This window comes from Numenius arquata, chromosome 1 (assembly GCF_964106895.1).
Source record: "Numenius arquata chromosome 1, bNumArq3.hap1.1, whole genome shotgun sequence".
Classification (NCBI taxonomy): Eukaryota; Metazoa; Chordata; class Aves; order Charadriiformes; family Scolopacidae; genus Numenius; species Numenius arquata.
Window position 1 is genome coordinate 18,000,258 of NC_133576.1, and position 20,993 is coordinate 18,021,250.

The following is a 20,993-nucleotide window of genomic DNA, read 5'->3' on the forward strand; positions in this document are numbered from 1 at the left end:
TTTGTTTAAAAGTAACCCTCACAAGTTGTTGCATGCCTAAGAAAGTCCATTTTCACTTCCATATTAGCATGGTATGAGTCTGTTAAAACCAAATACTTGATAATTGTACTGAAAGTCAGAACTTTTCTTTTTCAGCCAGTGCATTTTTTTTCTGGATCTAGTCACTTTTCAGACTGCTAAATGAACACACAGAATACTACATGGTAATCCTCTGATTCAGAGAAATTTGTATCTCATTTAACTTCTATGTTTGTACTTACTGACAGTTGCAGTCACACATGCAATTTTTCACGAGAGACTGCAAGAGTCTCTCATTGCTGCCTCCCTAACACCATCCAAATTTCTTAAATATTCCAAGTCTGGTCATTAGCTCCTAATCTTTAAAAGCTGCCTTGTCAAAAGGCCAGCTCAAAAGACGACGGGTGTCTGGCTTACTGCAGAGCTTCCCAGAGGTGTAGCAGTATGACCTATCCAAAAGAAGAATGTGAAAGAGAAAAGCAAACAAACAGCATGATCTGGCAGGCTCGGATGCACCCAGTTTTTCCCTGCTGCTTGCTCTTCCCCCTTCACACTGAAGAGCTGTTTGTCTTGCTTCCCTCCTGCTGGATGTGGGTGATTAACTCTTTAGCTTCTGGGCCAGGCACTAACATATCCTCCCTGATTTACCTCAACAGGATGATAGACCTTGGGCAATGGGACTGCAGACCATCTTTGTCATGCACTGCTCCTCAAGAGCATACATCTGGAGAATTACAGGCTTCAACTGTCTTGCTGCTATAGGATCTTTTCGGTTTAAATTTACGCACAGAGACTGAGATACCACATTCACAAACATTTTTATTCCTTTTGGAACGTCTTTGTTTAGGTTTGTCTGGTTTAGATCCGTCCTGAACTGTCTTCAGCTCTGGATGTACTGAACCTTCAGAGTAGCATATGGGATTTACACAGCCTCACTGATGGCTTCAGGAAAGTTGGAAAAAATAGACTCTCAAATTCAGCTCGTCAGCTTCTCCAAAGCATTTCAAGGCCAAGAGGTTCTTCTCCAGTTAATCCACCTTCTGCTACTGAGCATCTCTCTTTCCATATACTTGCTGGTAGTTTTGTAAATGTTGATCATTTGTGAGAGGGATTTCTTTTTCTCTTCCAAGTTTCTTTGCCAACTCCACCTCTTCTACAGCTCTTTCCTTGAAGGCTAGTTATGTAAAAGTTTGCTTCCCAGTCTTAATGTATTACTTGATGAATTTGCAGACATTTCAGGGACTCTGTTAATTAATTTATTGAGCTGTGTTTCATTGTCTCTCTTCCTCCTATTTTGTCAGTTCTGTGCACAGATTCATTTTCTTCATCTAGTGAGCAATCAGCTCCTGACAGACAGGAGACTTTCATTATGGGCATATACCATTCTTTGCAACACTGATACTATCTACATGACACCACTTTTCTTAATCACTTTGTTATTTTCCCTGAATTTCAATGGCCAACAAGCCTGGATTCAAATAGTAACAGTAACAATTTCTTGTGCTTTTGTCAAAGCTCTCAAGGTGTCCTCAAAACTAGGACACACAGATTTTGAAATGGGACTTTAATGCAACAGAGCCACTCTGAGAAGGACTTTACATCTTTTAAATCCTGTGGGAATCGAGGGACATGTGCCGCTGCAATTTATATCATAGATTTTCAGTTTCAGGTGGTGGCCTCCTGAATCCAGAAAGACTTTCACTGTCTTTCCCTTTTGAGGTTGGGGGTAAAGGGGGTAATAGCCACCACCCCATCAGGGAAATGTTATCCCTTTATGTGTTAAGTCAGTCTCCACCAGTCAGTACTGATCTCATATGTAGCTTCTGGTAACAAAATCCAAGCTCCAAAAGATGGCTTTTCTGCATCATCTTTGATCTGTTCTTGCTTACCAAAACCCAAAAGTCATCTCATAGGATTGACAGAATTAAGAATTGAAGTTAAAAAACATCTTATCTGCTTCTGTATTGTGCCTGCCTTCCTTGTGACCTTTCCAACGGTTCCAGCTGGGTCTGCCTGCCTCCATCTTGCTTCCTTTCTGAACAAAGAGCAGTATAAAAATGTCTTTCTCTTCTGGTCATCTGGACACTGACCTCAGCATCAAGGACTTGACTTTGTTTCCATGTCTTTTCTACACTTAACCAAATTATTCCCATTTATATCACTGTATGTGGCATGAAGAGTTTGAGTGTGTAACGGAAGAGAACCTCATTAATAATACACAGTTCTTTTCAAGGATGCAACTGTATTATTTCAAAGCAGAACTGAGATGAAAACACAAACAGCACAGCCTGACAAATTTAGCAGCACCTACTGCCTTTCTTCAGTTGCTATTCCAGAAATATATTGTTTTGCTGTCTCTTCTAAGCCTTCTCAACTGATTGAGGAAGAGACTGAGGAAACCAATGCTTGGTCTTTGTTGTATTGCTAACATATCCTAATTGCCTCTTAACAACACAGAACAACATATTTGCAGTTCACCCTTGCACAAGTCATGTGCCTTTAAGAAATAACAAATATATTCTTGACGCAATACACATCATGAGTTTTGGAGTCTCTCAATGAAGTTCTTTTGGGGTGTCACAATTTCCCCTAGCCTTTCATTTCCGATTCTCTTCCCTTCCCCTCCACTTTCTGCAATAGTTCCTCATTCCTTCTCATAGCAGCTGCTAGTCACAAGTATGTGAGCTAAGAAAGTAACACCCAGATTAAACCACATACTGCCTGAAAGTAAAGATTCAAGATGGGTTCTATGCAGAATTTTGTGCTGTGTTACCAGTTTAAGGATAATAATAGGAAAGGGTAGTTTATCTGAATCAGAAAAATCCAGTTACCAAAGCCAAATGGACAGTCTTACAGGAAAAAAGTGTGTCATTCATTAACTTTCTGATGCAATCAATAAATGCAACACAAACGCAGGACAAGTGGTTTTCTTCCCTGCTCTGAATATTACCACAAAAAAGAAGAATCATTTTTCATGAGATTTTTTTTTTAAAAGAATGATGATGCATATTTGGACTAGTTGCATGAAATGTACGCCATCAACTGTAATTCACTGACCATTTTTAACTTGCCAGCTGTTTCGAGATAATGAAAGAAAACTACGCGTACAGGACAAATATACCTTTCCTCTCCATGGTGTAATGCAATGGTTAAGCTTCATACAGTGGCCTTACTTGCATTCCAGTATTTGAATGAACATCTAAATAGGCAAGCAGCCTATGTCAGCTGTCCTGAGCATCCTTACACCCCAGACAGAAACAACTGTACACGTAAATCTTGACCTCACATATCAGGCTTCTTGTGTTTTTTCAAATTCAAGAGATTTTTTTGATAAAAAGCAGTACATTTTCTTACATTTGACTGTTAATCTTTCTGACAGAACAGGTCACTTCTGCAGTTTGTCCAGACCATATATACTTTTGGAAATTTCCTAAAGATTCCTCAGATACATCTTAGCTGTTAACTTAAAAGAAAGCAAACCCAAAGCATACCTTTTTTTCTATCAGAACAGGAGTAAAACCAATTTGGTCTTATATATATATGTATTTTCATTTGAAGTTGCAGAGAGCTGACAGTCTAAATTAGTTGGATTAACTTAGAAAATTATTTTATTTAATTACCTTGTGTCAGGTTTTAGGTTTTCCACAGTAGAATGGGTTTGATTTGTAGTGATAATCGATTTCTCCTTTTCACCATCACTTGCTCCATTTTCAGTTGACACAACCTCATACTCTGGAAAATTACAGTAAAGAGACATTTGCTTAAATAACAGCTCTTACTTGAGCTTCTTTATTGCCCTCTCTTCTCATCTGATTTCCACTCCTACTGTCTACTGTAAGGATATCTTGCATGAACCAGTCTGGACATTAGTATGCTAAAATTGTTAGGAAAGAAAAATCCAGTTCCAGATTGCCAAGTGCCTAGCCCCTCATCCTCTCTCCTAATTCACTTATGGGATAGAGGACACTCAACATCTCACCTCCGCCCAAAGGTACACTAGTGACAATATTCCAAACACAAAAAAGTATAAGCATTCTGCAGTTTGAATAAAAAAATATCAAAGATGAAAGTAAAGTTTCTAAATGCTTAAACCTTGATTAACTTAAAATAAGACATATATATTTAATATTTCCAAAGGAAACTGCCCAACTAACTTGGATTGTGCACTTAGGGAATCTGCCAGTTTAGAATGAAATAATTTTGCATAAATTTATTTCTGTATTTTGTGGAGTCTCGCTATTTTCTTTTCATCTCACTGGGATGTATCATCAAGCGCAAGCCATGCTTTGAACAGGGAATTAACAACAGATGTTTGGGAAGAAGCTACCCCTTCAGTCATAGCCCTGTCCAAGATACAGTGTCTCTCTGGCAGGCATCCTCTGTCCCGATTCATAACAATCTCTTCTAATGAAGACACTGAGTATATTGCAAACTTTCCTCTTCTTAGAAAGAAATTGACAACCTCCCCAGCCCCCTCTTTTTCCCTTCCTAAAACCTGTCTATAATACCAAGCGCAGCTTTGCTAATTGTAAGCTTGCAATAACGAGTATTTTCAAAGAACATTTGCAATGAGCATTTAGATCTACAGCACAATGAATAAAGCAGTATTATACTGTGAGGACAAAGACAGAGACCACCTATCAACATCTACAAAACCTCTAGAAAACTACTTTCTTTCCTGTTATTTTCTAATGATGATATGAATTTTTGAGTTCTTAAGAAAATGCTAGCAAGGTGTAGGGCTTTTCTTTTTTTCTAAATTTTTTAGTTCTCAATACAAGGAGACTTGTTTGTTGTCAACACAGAAAGATAGAACACCTGCAATGGGATACAGTTTTGAAAAGAAAAAAAACTCTCTTAATTGTTGCTGGACTCTCAGATCCTCACTCCTACTAAACACAGGAGATGTGTATGTAAATGAGCATACAAATTAACCCAGTTTTGACCTCAATTGTGCTTCCTTCGCACTCTTCTATGCAAAAGTCAGCCATCAAAACTGCTGGGGTAAATTATGTAAGACAATGCAATTAAATGGAAGTGCAGAGCAGCCCTTAAAAATTATGTTCTAAAGTTCCAAGCTTCCAAACCACAGCAATTCAATTTGAGCAGTTATATATAGGTATGCACATGTGAATTTCAGATTATTTACTGCAATAGTTTCAAAAGGAACCTCTACACAGCATCTTTTTATCTTTACCTTGTAATAGAATCAGTTATTTAGAGCATATTCAGAGCAACATAAAAGTTTAAATAAGTTTAAAAGTATGTCAGAAATTCAGCATGAAGAAAGGAATTACTGCTGATACTTAAGATTTCAAAATTTCCACGTTCAGAAGTCCTCCCCCACAACAGTCACCCATGAACAGCAAAAGACGAGCCACTGGTTTTTAAGAACAAATTTATGAACCAGCAGGAATGGGGGTCTCAGCTGGAGGGGGCAGGTGGGGGGGTGGGCGGGAATAATTATGTAGAAGACTTTTACTTTAGATCATTTGCTCAAGTGGGACCCCAATGCAACGACCAAAGACATCAGCACTGATAGTTAGTATGTATTTGCGTAAAGCATATCTGTGTTTTCTCTTTATGCATTTCCTTTTTGGAAACAAAAACCTTTTCCTATATAGCCAACAAGGGCTGAGTGAACCCTGGAGAAAAAAAAAAAACACAGAAAAGCCCTTGTTTGCCCTAATTAAGCCTCAATAGAGAAATTAAGTTTATTTGGAAGCATGAGAGAGAGAGAGTGGTTATCCACTGAGTTAGGTAGGTACATCCAGATAGAGAATGAGTAGGTAACTTGACAGGACTTCAGTTTTTCTGCCTTCTGCCAGCCTCAAGTCAATACGTGATTTGAACTTCTTAATTCATTCAAGTTGGAAAAGAAAACACAACACGTGGGCATACACACACACACACAAAGAATTACTGAGTGCATCCAGTACCTCCTTGTTACTCAATACACAAGACAACAAACTGCCCTACATTTCTGTGGCAACACAAGAGGCGTAGCGGAGCACCAGCAAAATGGTCTTGGTTCCTGACATTTGCAGCCTTTACGAAAACAAGGAGGTAAGCTTGATCGCTCTTTGGGTTATTATTTGTCAGACCTTTCCATTACTGAAGTACAGTTTTGTTTTTAGGAGTATCCAATATGATGAAACTCCTTGTGCACAACTAAAAGTCAAGTAAAGTAACCTTTTAAAAAAAAAGGGCACAAAAATTACATTTTCGGTTTCCACAGTTCTATCTGAAACAGTGCATTGAAAAACGAGATGTGATGCCTAAACCAGATGATTGAGAAAACATGTAAAAACTACAAAAATAAAAAGAGATGACAGAAAACTTGACTTAAGTCTGTCTAAACAAGTAATGTCATAGCGGTGCCAATATGAAGTAATCACTGGTTTCAAAAAAATGGGATTCAATGCCGTCTCTTGAATTCAGAAAGTGACCTTGGATAAATCATTAACTGAGTAATTTTTTGAAGTTAAGAAGAAGGAGACAAGCTCAATGAGAGTATTTGTAAGCCACAGAGTTCAATCATTTTCTGCTACACATTGAAGTTAAAAGGAATTAAGACAGTATTTATGGAAAAAATGTTACTTCTATATAGGAAGATAGCTAGATCAAAAACTAAAGTTTCACTCAGTGAAGCCAAATAAGTATTAGTCACATACTCTGTAGAAGGGTTTAATCTTTTTTTCTGGAATGGGGTAGGGTATGTCAGGTGTCTCAGTTATCACAGAATAGCCTTATAGAAGAGAAGAAGCTTCATGAAAAGTTAACTTTCACAAATGATTATTACAACTGAATAGAGTAAGGGTTTCCACCTAAAGTCCCAGAAGAAACAGTGAGCATTACTTGCTCTATATTTCACAAGACACGTTGAAAAAGAAAGAAAATAGTATCAGAAGGTGATTATGCCTTGCTGTCATCATTAGATCATGTGGGCTGACAGTTTTACCAGCTATAGCGGAAATGGTTTTCTATTTTTGCAAGACAAATGGTTGTGCTGCAGTGGGTTCATTAACATACTTAAGAAAAACAGCAGGTCTTCCAAGAAAACATGTAGACTAAATGACCTTATCTGACCCAATCAAGCTACGGACTGGTCTGTCCAAATGACAACAGCAACAAAAAGGTTTTTCCCAGAAAAAAAATAGATGCATTGCATAACTGCCTGGAGTGGGGAGTGTTCACAGAGAGTCTATCCTCAGCCTCATTCTAAGGTTAGCAATAAGCTCACACTTCCTTTGCTTCCAGGATGAAGCACATCATGGAAGCCAAGCCAGGTAATCATTCTTCTCTCTTGCTGGTGGTACTTTTCATTAGCCTACAGTCTCTTTTTATTCCCTTTTTAATGCAGCAGAAGGGCTAACTTTCTTCCTCTTTCCCAGAAGAAAAAAGTGCAGGCTAATTTTTGTTTTGAGTGCCCCTTTGGTTTTGCATTTACTATTTTTCAAAATGGCCGGGAGAGCAAGAAAGAATAGAGGCTAAACCTAGTAATTATTTCTAGAAAATCAAGGAAGGAGTAATCTCGGGAATAGAGTGGCCTTGCTTGTGACAGTCACCTAATTATTCCCCTGCACTGAAGTCTCTCATAACATGCATATACAACAACATCTGAAAACATCTCACTTATATGCTAAAGGCAATGGCTAATGATCAAGTATTAGTCCTCACTAGTCTTATCTGTTCTACTCATAATGCAACACAGCCAAATCTGGTTAGTCATGGCTGTGATAAGCCAGTGATTATGCAAATCAAAGTTTTATGTTCATGATAAAAACAAAAGCCATTTTCCTGACAGTACAGAAGAACTGTAATTTTCAGTTGATAATTAATTTAAATGTTCTATTTTGGTAAGCTTGTGTTGATATATAGAAGATGACAGAAAAATTATCAATGATCGTCTTACAAGCTTACCTGTCTATCTACTGATTCCTGCATGACTCACAAAGATTTATTCTCAATACAAAAACCTTCCTTTGGAAATGAAAAAACTAAACAGATTCTTTTAACATTGAGAACTTGGTAGACCCTATGGTGGGTACAGCAAGTATTATGTTGGCAGAGTTCTACTGCTTTACTAAATGGAGGTAAGGTTTCGTTTTGTCTGTCCCACAAAATCAACAACATCCTCATGCCAAGAAAGATGTCTACATTATGTGTATGCATCTATATAATAAAGACTATTGTCACATTGCTGGAACTCTTGACTAGATCTTACCAGATCCTGTACACAGAGAAGCCAGAAATTAAGAGAAGATGCAGAGTCATACTTCTTAAGTATCTTTTTGAGTCATCACTGACACCAATTATATAGCTGTATAGTTGTTGCTAATGTAGTAGCATTTTCTTATCCACACTGGAGTTGACAGTAGCACAAAATAAAAGCACTGTAAGGGTGAAAGACTCCCTTGGGATTGAAGTATTTTTAAATGGCATAAAACAACTGTGAAAGTAAAAATAAGCCAGAAATACCGTATTCTGATACAATGGAGAAAAGAAATGAAACCAACCAGTAACAGTGTCATTGTCTGGTTTTTCCCAGTCCAATATGACGAAAGTTGGACAGCCCTCAACAGTCACCACTGTGAGGTTGGTTGGAGGATTCTGTGGAGGACGAGTAGGTTCTTCCTTGCTGCCAGCTTCTTCTTGAGGAAAATGTTCAAGAGAGCTTGTGATAGAGCAGGGCACATCATCATCTTTCTTCATGTACTTGACATGGGGGGCTAGGAGGAATAGGAAAGAGCTGTTATTCAATACAGAGTGTTTTTACAAAATGCCAATACCATTTCACTTACTGCACAACTTCCATCTTAGGGCACCAAGTAAAAATCTGCACAACAAATCAAAGTCAAGCATAAATATTTAAGAATAAAACTCATATATTCGATATTAAGCTGCTTGTTGGGTTTTTTGTTGTTGCCAGACCTGGAATCTACACTGCCTTCACCCCCTTCCCACTGGCACCCCTGATGAAATATCACTCTGAAGGTAATAGTGGGTGATAAACACTGTTTGAAAGAATCAACTTCTGTCATAAAATACGACAATTAACTTTAGTCCTTCTATAGTAAAATGACACTACAATTCCACTTGCAGCTTTTGAGCTCTATGCTAATACAAAGATGTAAAACCCATCACCACTTTGTTTCACCAGAAAGAGTAACAAGTTTAGTCCAGCGTCATTCCAGCGTTAAACTTGCAGTGTCTAAAGTGACTGTCAAAATCTTAACCATTTCCAATGGTAGAGGACCAAACCCTGAAACATACCTTCTGAGGCAAACATCTTGTACTCTGCATCAAAATTAGGAAAAGATTACTGAACACAAATACATTAGTTCTAAAATTAAAACTTCTATTGGATGTAAAAAATAAGCTATCATAAGAAAGACAGTGTCTTCAGAAATGTAATATCCCTTCCAAGAAAAAAACCTGAAAAATATTTTGGTACAAATGCATTTCATCCTGTCATCTCACCTTGCTAAATTCTCTAGATTACTGCAACAGCAATAACTTGACTACTTTATTACCTAGTCTAGTATATGCTACCATATTACTAGACTATCTGAATGTGCACAGCCTGGAATGAGAGGTGAGGCATCTATCACAGGCATGTATCCCCTCTGGTAAGGTGCACAGGTATTGGGGGCAATACCTCTCCAGTTATGCTTGCAAACTCACAGGAATATTTTCATTTGGTTTGGTAGAATGTGAACAGTGTGCAGTTATACTATTGCTGACATACAGGAAGGGTCACAACATGTTTGAGGACAAGACTGTAAACTATGAGGGAGGCGGTAGCAGGGAAGAAAGTAGAAGAGAAGTAGAACTTAGTCAAGAATATGCTGGCGGTCTGCACTACAGTTCTTTCATCTGACACTAAAGTGGAGCAGAATCAAATGAAGTTTTGGCCTTCAAATAACCAAAGAAGACAATTTTGATGCAATATAGGTCAGTCTTCATATACTCCCCCAAATAAAAATACCATAGCTATTAAAATCCTACCTTGGTACCTTGGTTTGCCTGAAGAATCTGTTTCTGATGTAGGACTTGAGCTGAAGACAGTTGCATCAACTGTGGGAGACAGAGTTATAATTTAATTTGCAATAAATAGGAGGTTTCCATGTTAGAACTGCAGCATTTCACAGTTCATTTGGCATTTTAAGTCATGGTAAAGCTCTTCCATGGTAGACCTTTGCTGCCGGATCTGTCTTTCCCTTTTAAGGATTCTACTTTGGCTGTGATGCTAGGTAAACCCCATATGTACTGCTAGTATAAAGACAGATATAATCAAAATGACAGAGTTCATGACTGATGCTGGAGTCAGTTAATGCAACATATGCAAAATGCTCTTTAGACCTTTAAAAAGTATCTTTTTGCACTGTACTGCCTGTTTAGCTTGGAGCTTGTTTCATTTTCATAGAATATATAGCACTATTATGTTGGCACATGAACTTCTCTAAAAATAGCGACAAGGAAATCACAAATTCTGTTTCCAGACAGTGTACAAGCTCCACAAAATTTGAAGGAAATTGAAGGCAAATACGCTGGTGAATAGAAATGTGCTAGAGCAGTCAAGGTTCATGACAATGGCGTTGTGTTATATAGCCCTACAGTGAACAGAATCTTCTCTCAGATGCAAATACTACAATGCACCTCAATGGACAAAACACAATACCTTCCTAACAAGCATTTTTCAATAAATCTAGCATTTGGCTTCCTTTACTGAGCACTAAGGGTCACAGTGAGTTCATGATCATTATAAGGAGAAAGAATTTCAGTGCTACCGTTAAGTCCGGGAAAATTAGAAACAGCATAATTCATGACAATATACCTAGAGCTGCATATTTTGGCTCAAAAACTAATTAAGCACATTCCTGTATGGCCACTTTGAAGAGATTTAGGTCTGAACTTGTAGTTAACACCCGATTTTATAAAAGGGCAAATTACCAACTAACCACTACTACCCTATTACAACTTTTCCTACCTAAATGGTTCCAGCTTGATCAGACAGCTAGGAGGATATCACAACAACGTTGAGCACTATCAGTCACTGGCAAACAATAATTTGAATTTATGTCCCATGTAAAAAGAAACACTGAAGAAAAGAAGTGCCTTATCTACTCCCTTCACAAATTTAAAGTAGCCACTGAATAGTATTAACAGCCTACTAAACATGTATTGATTTCTAGGAAGATGGAAGGGTCATCATGTTCTCATTTACCAAAGTGTGTATCAGAAGACAGCCAGATGAATTCAGTTAAGTTAGAAAAGTTGCAAAGTGCCATAAAGGAAATCAGAATCACCTCAGACAGAATACCTCTTATATTAAATATACAGTGCATCAATATAGTTTAGGGAAGGGAAGCAAAAGGAAAAAAGGAAACCTTTATGTTAATGAAACAAAAATATCCCAAAACCAAACCAGACCTTTCTGTAATGTGCTTACCATAATACTCTGGAGTTGCAAAAGCTGTTGGTGTCTTATATGATGTTCCTGTCCTCACAGGTGTTGTTGGTCCAGCAGGTTTAGCTATAATGACAGAAAGAGGAACTTGGGGCAACAAGGCATTTACTGTTTAGAGTGCAACAGTTCTCTGATTTTCTAACAGAATTCAGATTTATGACAACTGCTTCATGAAACAAGTACTTTCATTCAAACTATGATATTCCCTCAAAACTTATATAACAGCTTCCAGTTGGATTTAGGAAAGTTCCAAGTTGTCATTATTGCCAATATAACCTATTTCTGAAACCCAGTTAGAACATTTTTTGCTACTTGGAGATTGTCTTGGAGGACTTCAGTCAGCTAGAGTACGACCTGGTTTAATGCACAGACTCATCCTACACAGACTGGTAAAAAGATGTAAAATGACCAGCAACAGCATTTCTGTTTCTCCAATAAAAGACCACATTTCCTCATGAGTTGTAGGACAGAATAATCAAACTCAGCAACTGAACTTTGGATTCTTTCCTCAAATATAGCTAAAGTCCTTTCATTTCTACACTCAATACAGCACATGTATTAGCAAGGCTAGAGCCTCATTATAATGTTAAACACTGTATATATAACGTATAATGTATGTATATAATGTATAATGTTAAACACTGAGTCCTTAACTATGGTCTGCATTAAGAGTTTAACCACAGAACAGTACTGGAGCTTCCACAAAATGAAATTAAGATGCACTTCAAATGAAGTTAAGAAAAATGCAACCACGTCCAACATTTCCAACATTTATAACACTACATGACCCAAGGAAAAAAAGCTTTCTTTCTGATCTATTCTGTACTAGGCACCATAAGTTTGGACAGAAACTGATTGATAAAGGCATTATTATCTTCCATAATTAAATAGGTATTTTAAAAACTGTTTTAGACTATGTGACATTGCCTTTTCTCCTCAGCTGTTATCACCTAACAATGAAAACAAGTTTCTAAGAGGCAAGTAATCCACGGTAAAGAATGTCTTGATTGTGTTCAAAGTAGCTGTAAAAGACAAGAACTACATTCACAAAACATTCAGAAACAGAAAATATTACTCCCAGATAACCACTGCATGACTGTGAAATCTCAATCCCAAAAAAGACAAGAACTACATAATGTAGTTACATTCCCTGCATATATGTCACAAAAGAACATGGTGACTGAAGGCAGAACTCTGGTGAACCAAGTTTAAAACAACAAAAATCCTCACCTTCCATTCATTTCCTTAATAAGGCAGAAATCAATTAAGATTCTAATAATAAAGATTCTCTCTCTACTTGCCACTAATTTCCTTAATAAAGTGGAAATGTATTAAGAGTTTCACTGAAGTCCAGTTTCACAAAGGTTCTGGAACACTCTTGTTTCCTTTTTTTCTATTCAGGAGAATTCTAATATCTGCATAGAAACCTTCCCATAATGGATGAGTAAGAAAGATGCAAGTAACGAATTAATCACAGTGTTAATGAGAAAGAGAAACAGGGCAGAATTATGAAAGGGAAAATCCAAGAAGAACATTGAGGCAAATTTTTCCTGTTAGTACTGCGGAACAATCTCCCCAGGGAACCAGAAGAAACTCAATTATGAAGTTTAAAACTAAATTGGATAAAACACTAGGAAACACAGAAAAAGGAAAATCTGCTACTGGCCTCATAAGGAAGAACCAGATCGTCTAACCAATTTATTCCATCTTGAACGCCTAGGAAGGTATGGTAACTGCTGACTACCACATAACCTGGCCTCTAGTGTATGGAAAACCAGTGAAATTTCAAAACACTGGTAAATTAATTAGACACTTAATGGAGAAAATTAGCATAGGCCCCATTACAAGCAAAAGAAAATGTATCAGGTCAACATTTTTTCATGCTACAGCTTAAGACTGACAATGTCTTATGTTCTGTTGTAGCTATTACTAAGGAAACACCACCGATCAACAGCAAGTACAGACACAACATTTCAGTCTTGGCTCTGCAATTGAGTAAATATACAGCTTGCTTCATCCAGCTTAGAGATTCTTGCTTCTAAACTGCTGCACAAAATACTAAAGAATTATTTAGGTCTTTAGTGCCTTAATGGCACACAAAGCTCTAAATGAAACAAACAACAAAAAAAAAAGCCAACAGGAAATACAGCAGAGCCAAGACCTTTTTATTTCCAGTGAACTACAGACAGTAATATGAAGAGGGAAGCATTGCTCATGATGCTAAACATAATGAAATGATAATTTCTGACTACTTTCAATAACGTTAGCCTAAGGATTCTTTATAGAATCCACAGACAAAACATATATAAGGATACTGAATATCACCTTCAGGATAAAATGAAAACAAAATCGGAAATGTGAAAGTTTCTGTGTGCTCTTACACTGATACTGAGAAGCAGGAATACTGTAGCACAGGAATGAAGCTAAACTCTTTGCACACGAAATAACTTAGCTTGCTCTGCCTCCCAGTGCAGTTAGTTTTCTGGGTGTCTTCATTTGCAGTGGTTGATGGATATGCTATATACATAGGGCAGAATTTCTTTACAAATAGCCAGTTGGGAGTATGCATTGAACGATAACATTCCATCTCTCCCATCTGACATGTACATTAAGTAACTGCAAATGCTATTAGTAGACATGAAATGTTCTTAAGGTTGATCTTAAAGGATGACTTGCGTTACACTATTTTGCTTTCAGCTCCCTTACTAGGAATGATTTTGACATAACTGGGTTAGGAAAACAAAAAGAAAAGAGAGTTTATGTATGAAGACAAAAGACGTTTGTATGTTCCAGAAGACTAGCTTCTAGACATATCACAAATGAAGCAAAAAGAATCCGTATTATAAAAATCTCCTATACCCTGCTAGTCAGCTCAGTATTATCTCACACGTAATAAAATATTTATGCTGAAAAGGCTGAGATACCTGGACTCCCTGGTTTACCAGTCACAGTGTTTGGAGGCAGAGGTTTTCTTCGCATTTGTGTAGGCTTGACAGGAGGTAGAGGAGGATGCCGAGGGCCAGGTGACGTAGTTACTGAATGACATTAAAAGACAGTGTTAGTAATTATTTAACCTCAAATTCCATAAAATCAGAAACCCATTACAAGTTATAGTCTGACTTTTCAAACAATGGTTCGTGTCTGATTTAATATCAAACGCGGAGAGGTGAGGTTAGAAACTGAAATGAGTTGTATTTTCAGCCTTAAATTCTTTGGGAAGTGCATGCCATTGAGTTTTAAACCAAGCTTGCACTGAAAAAATGTAGCTAATTTTAGTATTTTTTACAAGTGTTTCAGTGATTCATTTTCTGTGTGGTTACTCATTTCTGTCAATGGTAATTTTTCGGCAGCCAGTAGGATACTTCTTCCCACAATAAACATCACCTCAGTGTACTTGGAATTGTCTTCAGTATCCTACTCACAAAATTTCTGATCTTTTGTGCTTTCTAACTGATAAAACTGGTCGCCCTCAGCTTGAAGCAAAAGATGTAGCAAAGGGAAATTATCATTAGGGATGCTTTATCCTATGCCTTTCAAAAGTGAAAAATGAAAAAAAAAAGTCACTGTCACTTCATGCACTGACATGGCTAGCTAGAAACAGCTATTGTGTTATAAACTCTTGATGCACCCAACTAGGTTATTTCAATGTGCACTCCTAGCCAGTATCTATTATATTTATCGGGTAAGGTCCTTTGACAGTGAGGTCTGAAGGGAGAACCTAAGCCTCTTAATTCATACTTACAGAAAATTTTACTGTATTTTCCAGGAAATAATAAAGGATTTTATTAGCAAAGGAAAGGCAAAGGAAAAGATTTTTCTTCCACTATTCACCTTTGCACTTCTTTCTTTAAGAAAAAACCAGGAGATATGTGCAACACATTTATGTAACAAAAGACTTTTTGTACCTAACAGGGGAAAATCCTCAAGAGTAATATAATTCTTATAATGCTGCCAATGTCAACAAATATGCAAGTTGCCTGATACTGAGTTACTGGCTACACAGAGTACCTCAGGCCCTACATATCTGACCTTAGTTTACCCTATAAATAGAGTGACTGTGGGCGAGAAGGGAGCAGATCCAAAGACTCATTTGGGAGAGCTTTTTTAGAAATACTTTCACTATACAAACAGGAACATCTCCATCTTTCTCTGCTCCCTTTCCTTTGGACTTTTGCAGTCAGTTATAAAAGACTTTTTTTTTTTTTTTTTTTTTTTTTAAATCCCTCAGATCAAGACAAGAAATAATGCTCTATCTAATTTAGGAAGATGTAGTGGTTTTGAAAATAGCATTTGTAGGTTTTATATTCATTTTTCATCCCCAGGTGGAGATGAAAAATATATGCCTAAAGACTTGAATAAGGAAAATAAATTTTTGTAGATATAAGTCATCATACCCTAGATACTACTACATGGTAGCATCCATGATTAATTTCCCCTGACCATATACAAGGCATGGGATTGTCTGAGATATTTATGGGGTAAAAACATGCAAGTATTGCCTTGTCAGTGGTTTCCGTCATATGTTCTGAACAACACAACCACAAGATACATGCAAGCCAAAACATCGCATTCAGTGGACTGTGTCACAGTTGAATCTGCTACACTGTGCTCCGGAAAAAAAGACTACCCCCACTCCCCTTCTACTTCTTCCACAGTGATTTAGGCAATGGTCTATGATGCTACCAAATCTAATTAACAATGTGTGGAGTCTGAGCTTGTAAACTAGGACACACAATAGAATTTAGGGATTTTGTGATAGCATAGATTCTTGCAATGACAGTGGCATGGGGAACTGTTAGGATTTATTTAATCTCAGAGGCTCTTCGTGGACAGGAAATGTATTTCCTTGACTCTGTCACTCTTCATGAAAAAGGAGGGCATGCAGCCTCTTAGGACAGACTTTTATAATATCAAGTTTAATTCTTGTGTGCTGTAACCCGTTTTTTCATTTCTCGTAAATAGCCTAGATGTAAACTTTTTCAGTTAAAACACACTAAGTTTTCAGAAATAGTAAATGCATTTAAAGGGAAAGTCAAATACTGGCTAGCTTGTAGCAATACTTTTAAAATTGTATTCTTTTATTAACCTTACCAGAAAATGGCTTTTCCCAGGTATCACTGTATTCCAAAGATTTTTCCACATCCATGCTTATTTGTCCGGCAATATCCTCAGGTGTATATACTTCGTCTGTGAAACAAAAGGAAATGAAACAAGTACCTACAGTGCAGTACCAAGTAATGGAATATTTCTATATTGTGTATGTTCAAACTGTAGCTAACATTAAGTGCACAACTAGCATATATGGCCTATCAATATTTTTACTGATAACTTAGTGATATCCATTATCTTCCTATTCAAGTAGATAGAAAGCGGTCTTGGTCTAGAAGATTCTGTAATTTAATTGTAAACATTCCTTGAAAAAAAGTATATTTGGAAAGCGAGAATGAGTAAGATTAAGAAATAACAGATGAGTTAAACCAAGATTATATGTGGAATGATGAGTACAGAGAATATTTTACTTTTTCAATATACAGAATAAAATGTCCATTGATTCTTGCAAAGGGCACTGCTCTCCTTCTTCCCCAAAATAAGATCAGCAGTTATCCTCCACATTGAATAGCTAGAGCAATTCTGAACCAAATATATACTGTATTTGGAATACTGGAGGCAAAGTGTACACAAAATTCAGTTTGTATATAAAAGAAAGTCCTACTTTAAGTTACATAAACACATTTTTAAAAAACCGAAGTAAATGGCATTAAAGAGATAAACACAACTATTCCTGGTACAGAACAACTGTTTCACATGCTGATATTTATAGGGCAGCCAGACTATTAAATTTATAGGCTTTCCCTATGCAAAATAAGTATATTTACTTCATAAAAATGCTACATATGGTAGAGTGAGAAAATGCTTTGCAATTTCATCGTGTTTGTGAAAACAAACAAAAAAATCACTCTCTCATGACATAAGAAAAAAAGCCCTGAAGGTTAATGTATTAAAAAAATAAATCTTAAAATCAATTTAATTATCAAATTTCAAGTCTATTCCAACATGATCTAAACATTTAAACCAGAGACTTTATTGGTTCATAATCTGTTGCTCAGTTTGTTTTGAGAATAAACTAGTATTTCAACAGCATTAAGCAATTTTTCAAGTATTTTACTATTTGGCCATTCTTGCTAGCCACACCTTAGGAATTCACAGTTGTGACGCTACATTCAAAATGAGATTGAATAGAAACTCTACACTCTCTGAAAGTGCGACTGAGTCTCAGTACTTCTCACAGGGGAAAACTATAGTATGGAAGCATTAAATTATTTACCTAAGATTAAAATGATCAGACTTGTAGTAAACTGCGAACAGGATGCAGGTCACGTAGTCCCTGCAACCAAAATTTCTAAACACATCTTGTGGTTTTATGTATCTGCAATTTGTCTTTAGGTAACTAAAGTGGTCAATTAGATCTTCAGACAAAAAAAGCAGCAGTGTGCTAATCAATATGAATGGTGTTCAAGGAAGAAGACACATGAGAAGACCAGCACCAGCTTTAAAAAGAAAAATAGTCTTACATATCCCAGGTCACAGTTGGAGTATATTTAGTTTCTCAGCTTCATCTCACAACAAACACATCAACAAAATGTAGTAGCATATTGACTAAATCACCCAAGTACCCATTACAAGCCAAATTTAGCTTTGCATCTTACAGTGTCTACAAAAAGTCCACCTCTATCCAGCTCCTTACAACCTAACTTAGAATCACAATCTTTTCTGAGTTATATCAGCTGGGAATGAACAAAATATTGTAGACATTCTAGGTGGAAGAAGTCATTTTTTTTTTCAGAAACTTGCACTGCTGCTCTGCCATTAGGAAAGTAGTAATGAAAAATAAGTCAAATTTTCAGGGAAAAAGCTGATCAACACTTCCCTGTTGACAAAATCTCCTTTTTGAATGTTTCAATGCATTTTAAAGTTACATAAAAGTTTGTTTGTGTTTTCATGCAAGGTACCTGCACTATCAAACAGCTTGCTATATTTCCCAGAGCATTTGCCTTACGCTAGCTAACGTAAGTTGCTTATTATTAGCATTTCAACTTATCATATTCATCCAAAATTTTAATAAAAATGTGAATAGATGTATTTCTTGCATCTGTGTTTGTGTCTTCTCTTACTTCTATCTTTTTTCCTGGAAATATTCATGGGGTCTGGAACACCTTAAAACTAACCCCTGCATCTTTAATAGCAGGAATACCATTAGAAAGGTAGACAATTTTAAGTGAAGAACTGGAAAAAGTGCCCTTGATAAAACAAACTGAAATACCTTAATACTTGAGTTCCTTTAGAACTTGGCTATACACCCACAATTTCAAAAATAAAAGGAAAACAGAACACAAAGTTAATGGCAGCTATAATGAAAACCAACTATCTCTCTCTTTCACAAGGGAAATGGAAATGTCACTCAAAGTTTGTTTGCTGAAGGTTGTCTGGAAGCTTAATAGATCAAGAACATTTTTTAAATGGTTAGGGTTAAATAAAAAGAAAACTGAGTAAGATAAGTCACATACACTATGACAAATACGAAAAGCCATCTCAATAAAACAAAATTCTAGAGAAAATGGGTAAAACCTGGTAGAAAACTAAAAGGAATGTTAGTCATGAGGAGGCAATCCCTGCCTCTTTCCCACAGTCAAGTTTACCACCTGGCACTACAGCTAGCCAGAAGACTGAAAAGCCTGCCAGGAAACCAGCCACAATCCCATGTGCTGCCTCTGGAAAAAACGAATTCCACTGCCTGTCATCTGGGCCCTGCAGCTGCCAAGCACACTGCATGGGATGAAACATCTTTGCACTGATGCTAATAAGTACAATCAGGAAGAAGAACTGGAGTATGTTCATCAGCAGTGCCAGCCCAGCAAGGAATTAAAAGATCCAAACTGGTCTTCAAACATATCCATGGCTCTTCAGTAAAAGTGCTCTTCTTCAGAGAAAGAAAAAAATGATGTAATGTCTAAAGGTAAGCCTGAAAACATATTGTTCCTTACAGTCCAATTAAGGATTCTGATCAGCTTAGATCACAAGTTAGGGATTCTGATAAGGTAACCACAGAAAATAATATAACATTTTCATAATGGAAGAAATAAACTTCTTCACTCTCAAAAATCATCCAGGTGTCTTAAAATGTTATCATTTCTCTAAATCACCTACTGAAAAAGAAACTTTTATCTTTACTCAGCTGGTAAGATTTAGGGTTCCAGGTTAGTAGAGCTCTCTTTTTTAAGTCTTTTCTGCATACTTAGGAATTCTGTTTGCAATGTGTAAATGCATATTGTGTAAATGTGTAATTACACATTGCTTGGGAGACATATAGGAGATTTCTATAATTGATTGCCTGAACTCTCTTGTTATGCCAAATGATTTTTGTGAGCACAGACATCCTTTTAGGCTCAGACACTGTATTTGCCACAATACGGTGACATACCTGCTTTACAGAAGACATGGCATGAACATACAAAATTCACTGGTTATTTCTCTACACTTTGGAGAAGAAAGGTGTAGACTCACAGAAAGGTATCAATGAGCTGCTATGTCAGCAGATTTGGAGGGACAAAGATAGATAATAAGACAGTAGACAATAAATGCCAGCTCTTCCTTAGTACTTTGGACACCAGGTTTAACTTAAAGGCCTCACTTGGCAGGACACAAATCTAGGTAACAGACATCTTCAGGATGTTTCTTTAACTCAGAGAAAAACGACTCACATAACCGAGCAACAGAAAATATTATTAGATGTATCATTTTCCAGAAGAAGTCTAAAAGAAAATACTTATTTGCCTGCGAGTATACATAGCGCTCACAGCAAGGTAATAGCCTTGTGACAATTTTTGACATCATCTACCACAATGAAGCTCTAATTCTTCCAGGCAACTGGAAGACTACGACTGGCAACTATAAAGACTTGGAAATAATGACAACTAGTAGGCACTCCAACAGGACAGGAGCATTTAAAATAAGATTGCTTAAAAAAATACTTTAGCAGTCACCTAAAACAGCACTAAGCACAATAAAAGCACCCATCAAATTTCAGGACATCAGAGACACTATTAAATGACCAATGGCAGTAGTTGGTGGTCAGAAGATTTTGTTCTTTACTTCTGTTGGTGGTCTTCTTATAGGTGAGCTTTCTAATGTCCGGTTACCATAATTGGCAGAATGCACAAAGGTCTCCAGGAGCAGGTGGCTTTTGAAATCGCATAATAATAGTTTGCTTTGAATATGTGCATTATTTATTTAATTATATTATTTATTATTTTAAACTTCCATCATTGATGAAAAATCCCTCAATTCTGTACTTAATTAACCAATGGCTGTATTAAAAAGCCAAACAGTATTTGTATTGACATAATAAACTAATGCTTTATTAAATAAAAAAAAATATGGAGTCCTTATGATTTAGCAGTGACGTTATTTTGATTGGATGGAAAAATCAAGTACAATTGAAAAA

At 36.7% G+C, this 20,993-nt stretch overlaps 1 protein-coding gene across 1 annotated transcript in view; it reads right to left on the minus strand.

The window, feature by feature from the left end:
* The window catches only part of ABI3BP (ABI family member 3 binding protein), a 163,858-nt gene that overhangs the window by 18,614 nt on the left and 124,251 nt on the right, over positions 1-20,993 (minus strand). Inside the window, exons 48-53 of the mRNA XM_074163979.1 lie at positions 16,583-16,678; positions 14,416-14,526; positions 11,474-11,557; positions 10,030-10,098; positions 8,538-8,750; positions 3,639-3,750 (exon numbers count right to left, since the gene is read on the minus strand). Of these exons, the coding sequence (XP_074020080.1) occupies positions 3,639-3,750; positions 8,538-8,750; positions 10,030-10,098; positions 11,474-11,557; positions 14,416-14,526; positions 16,583-16,678 (685 nt within the window). The remainder of the gene's footprint in view (positions 1-3,638; positions 3,751-8,537; positions 8,751-10,029; positions 10,099-11,473; positions 11,558-14,415; positions 14,527-16,582; positions 16,679-20,993) is intronic.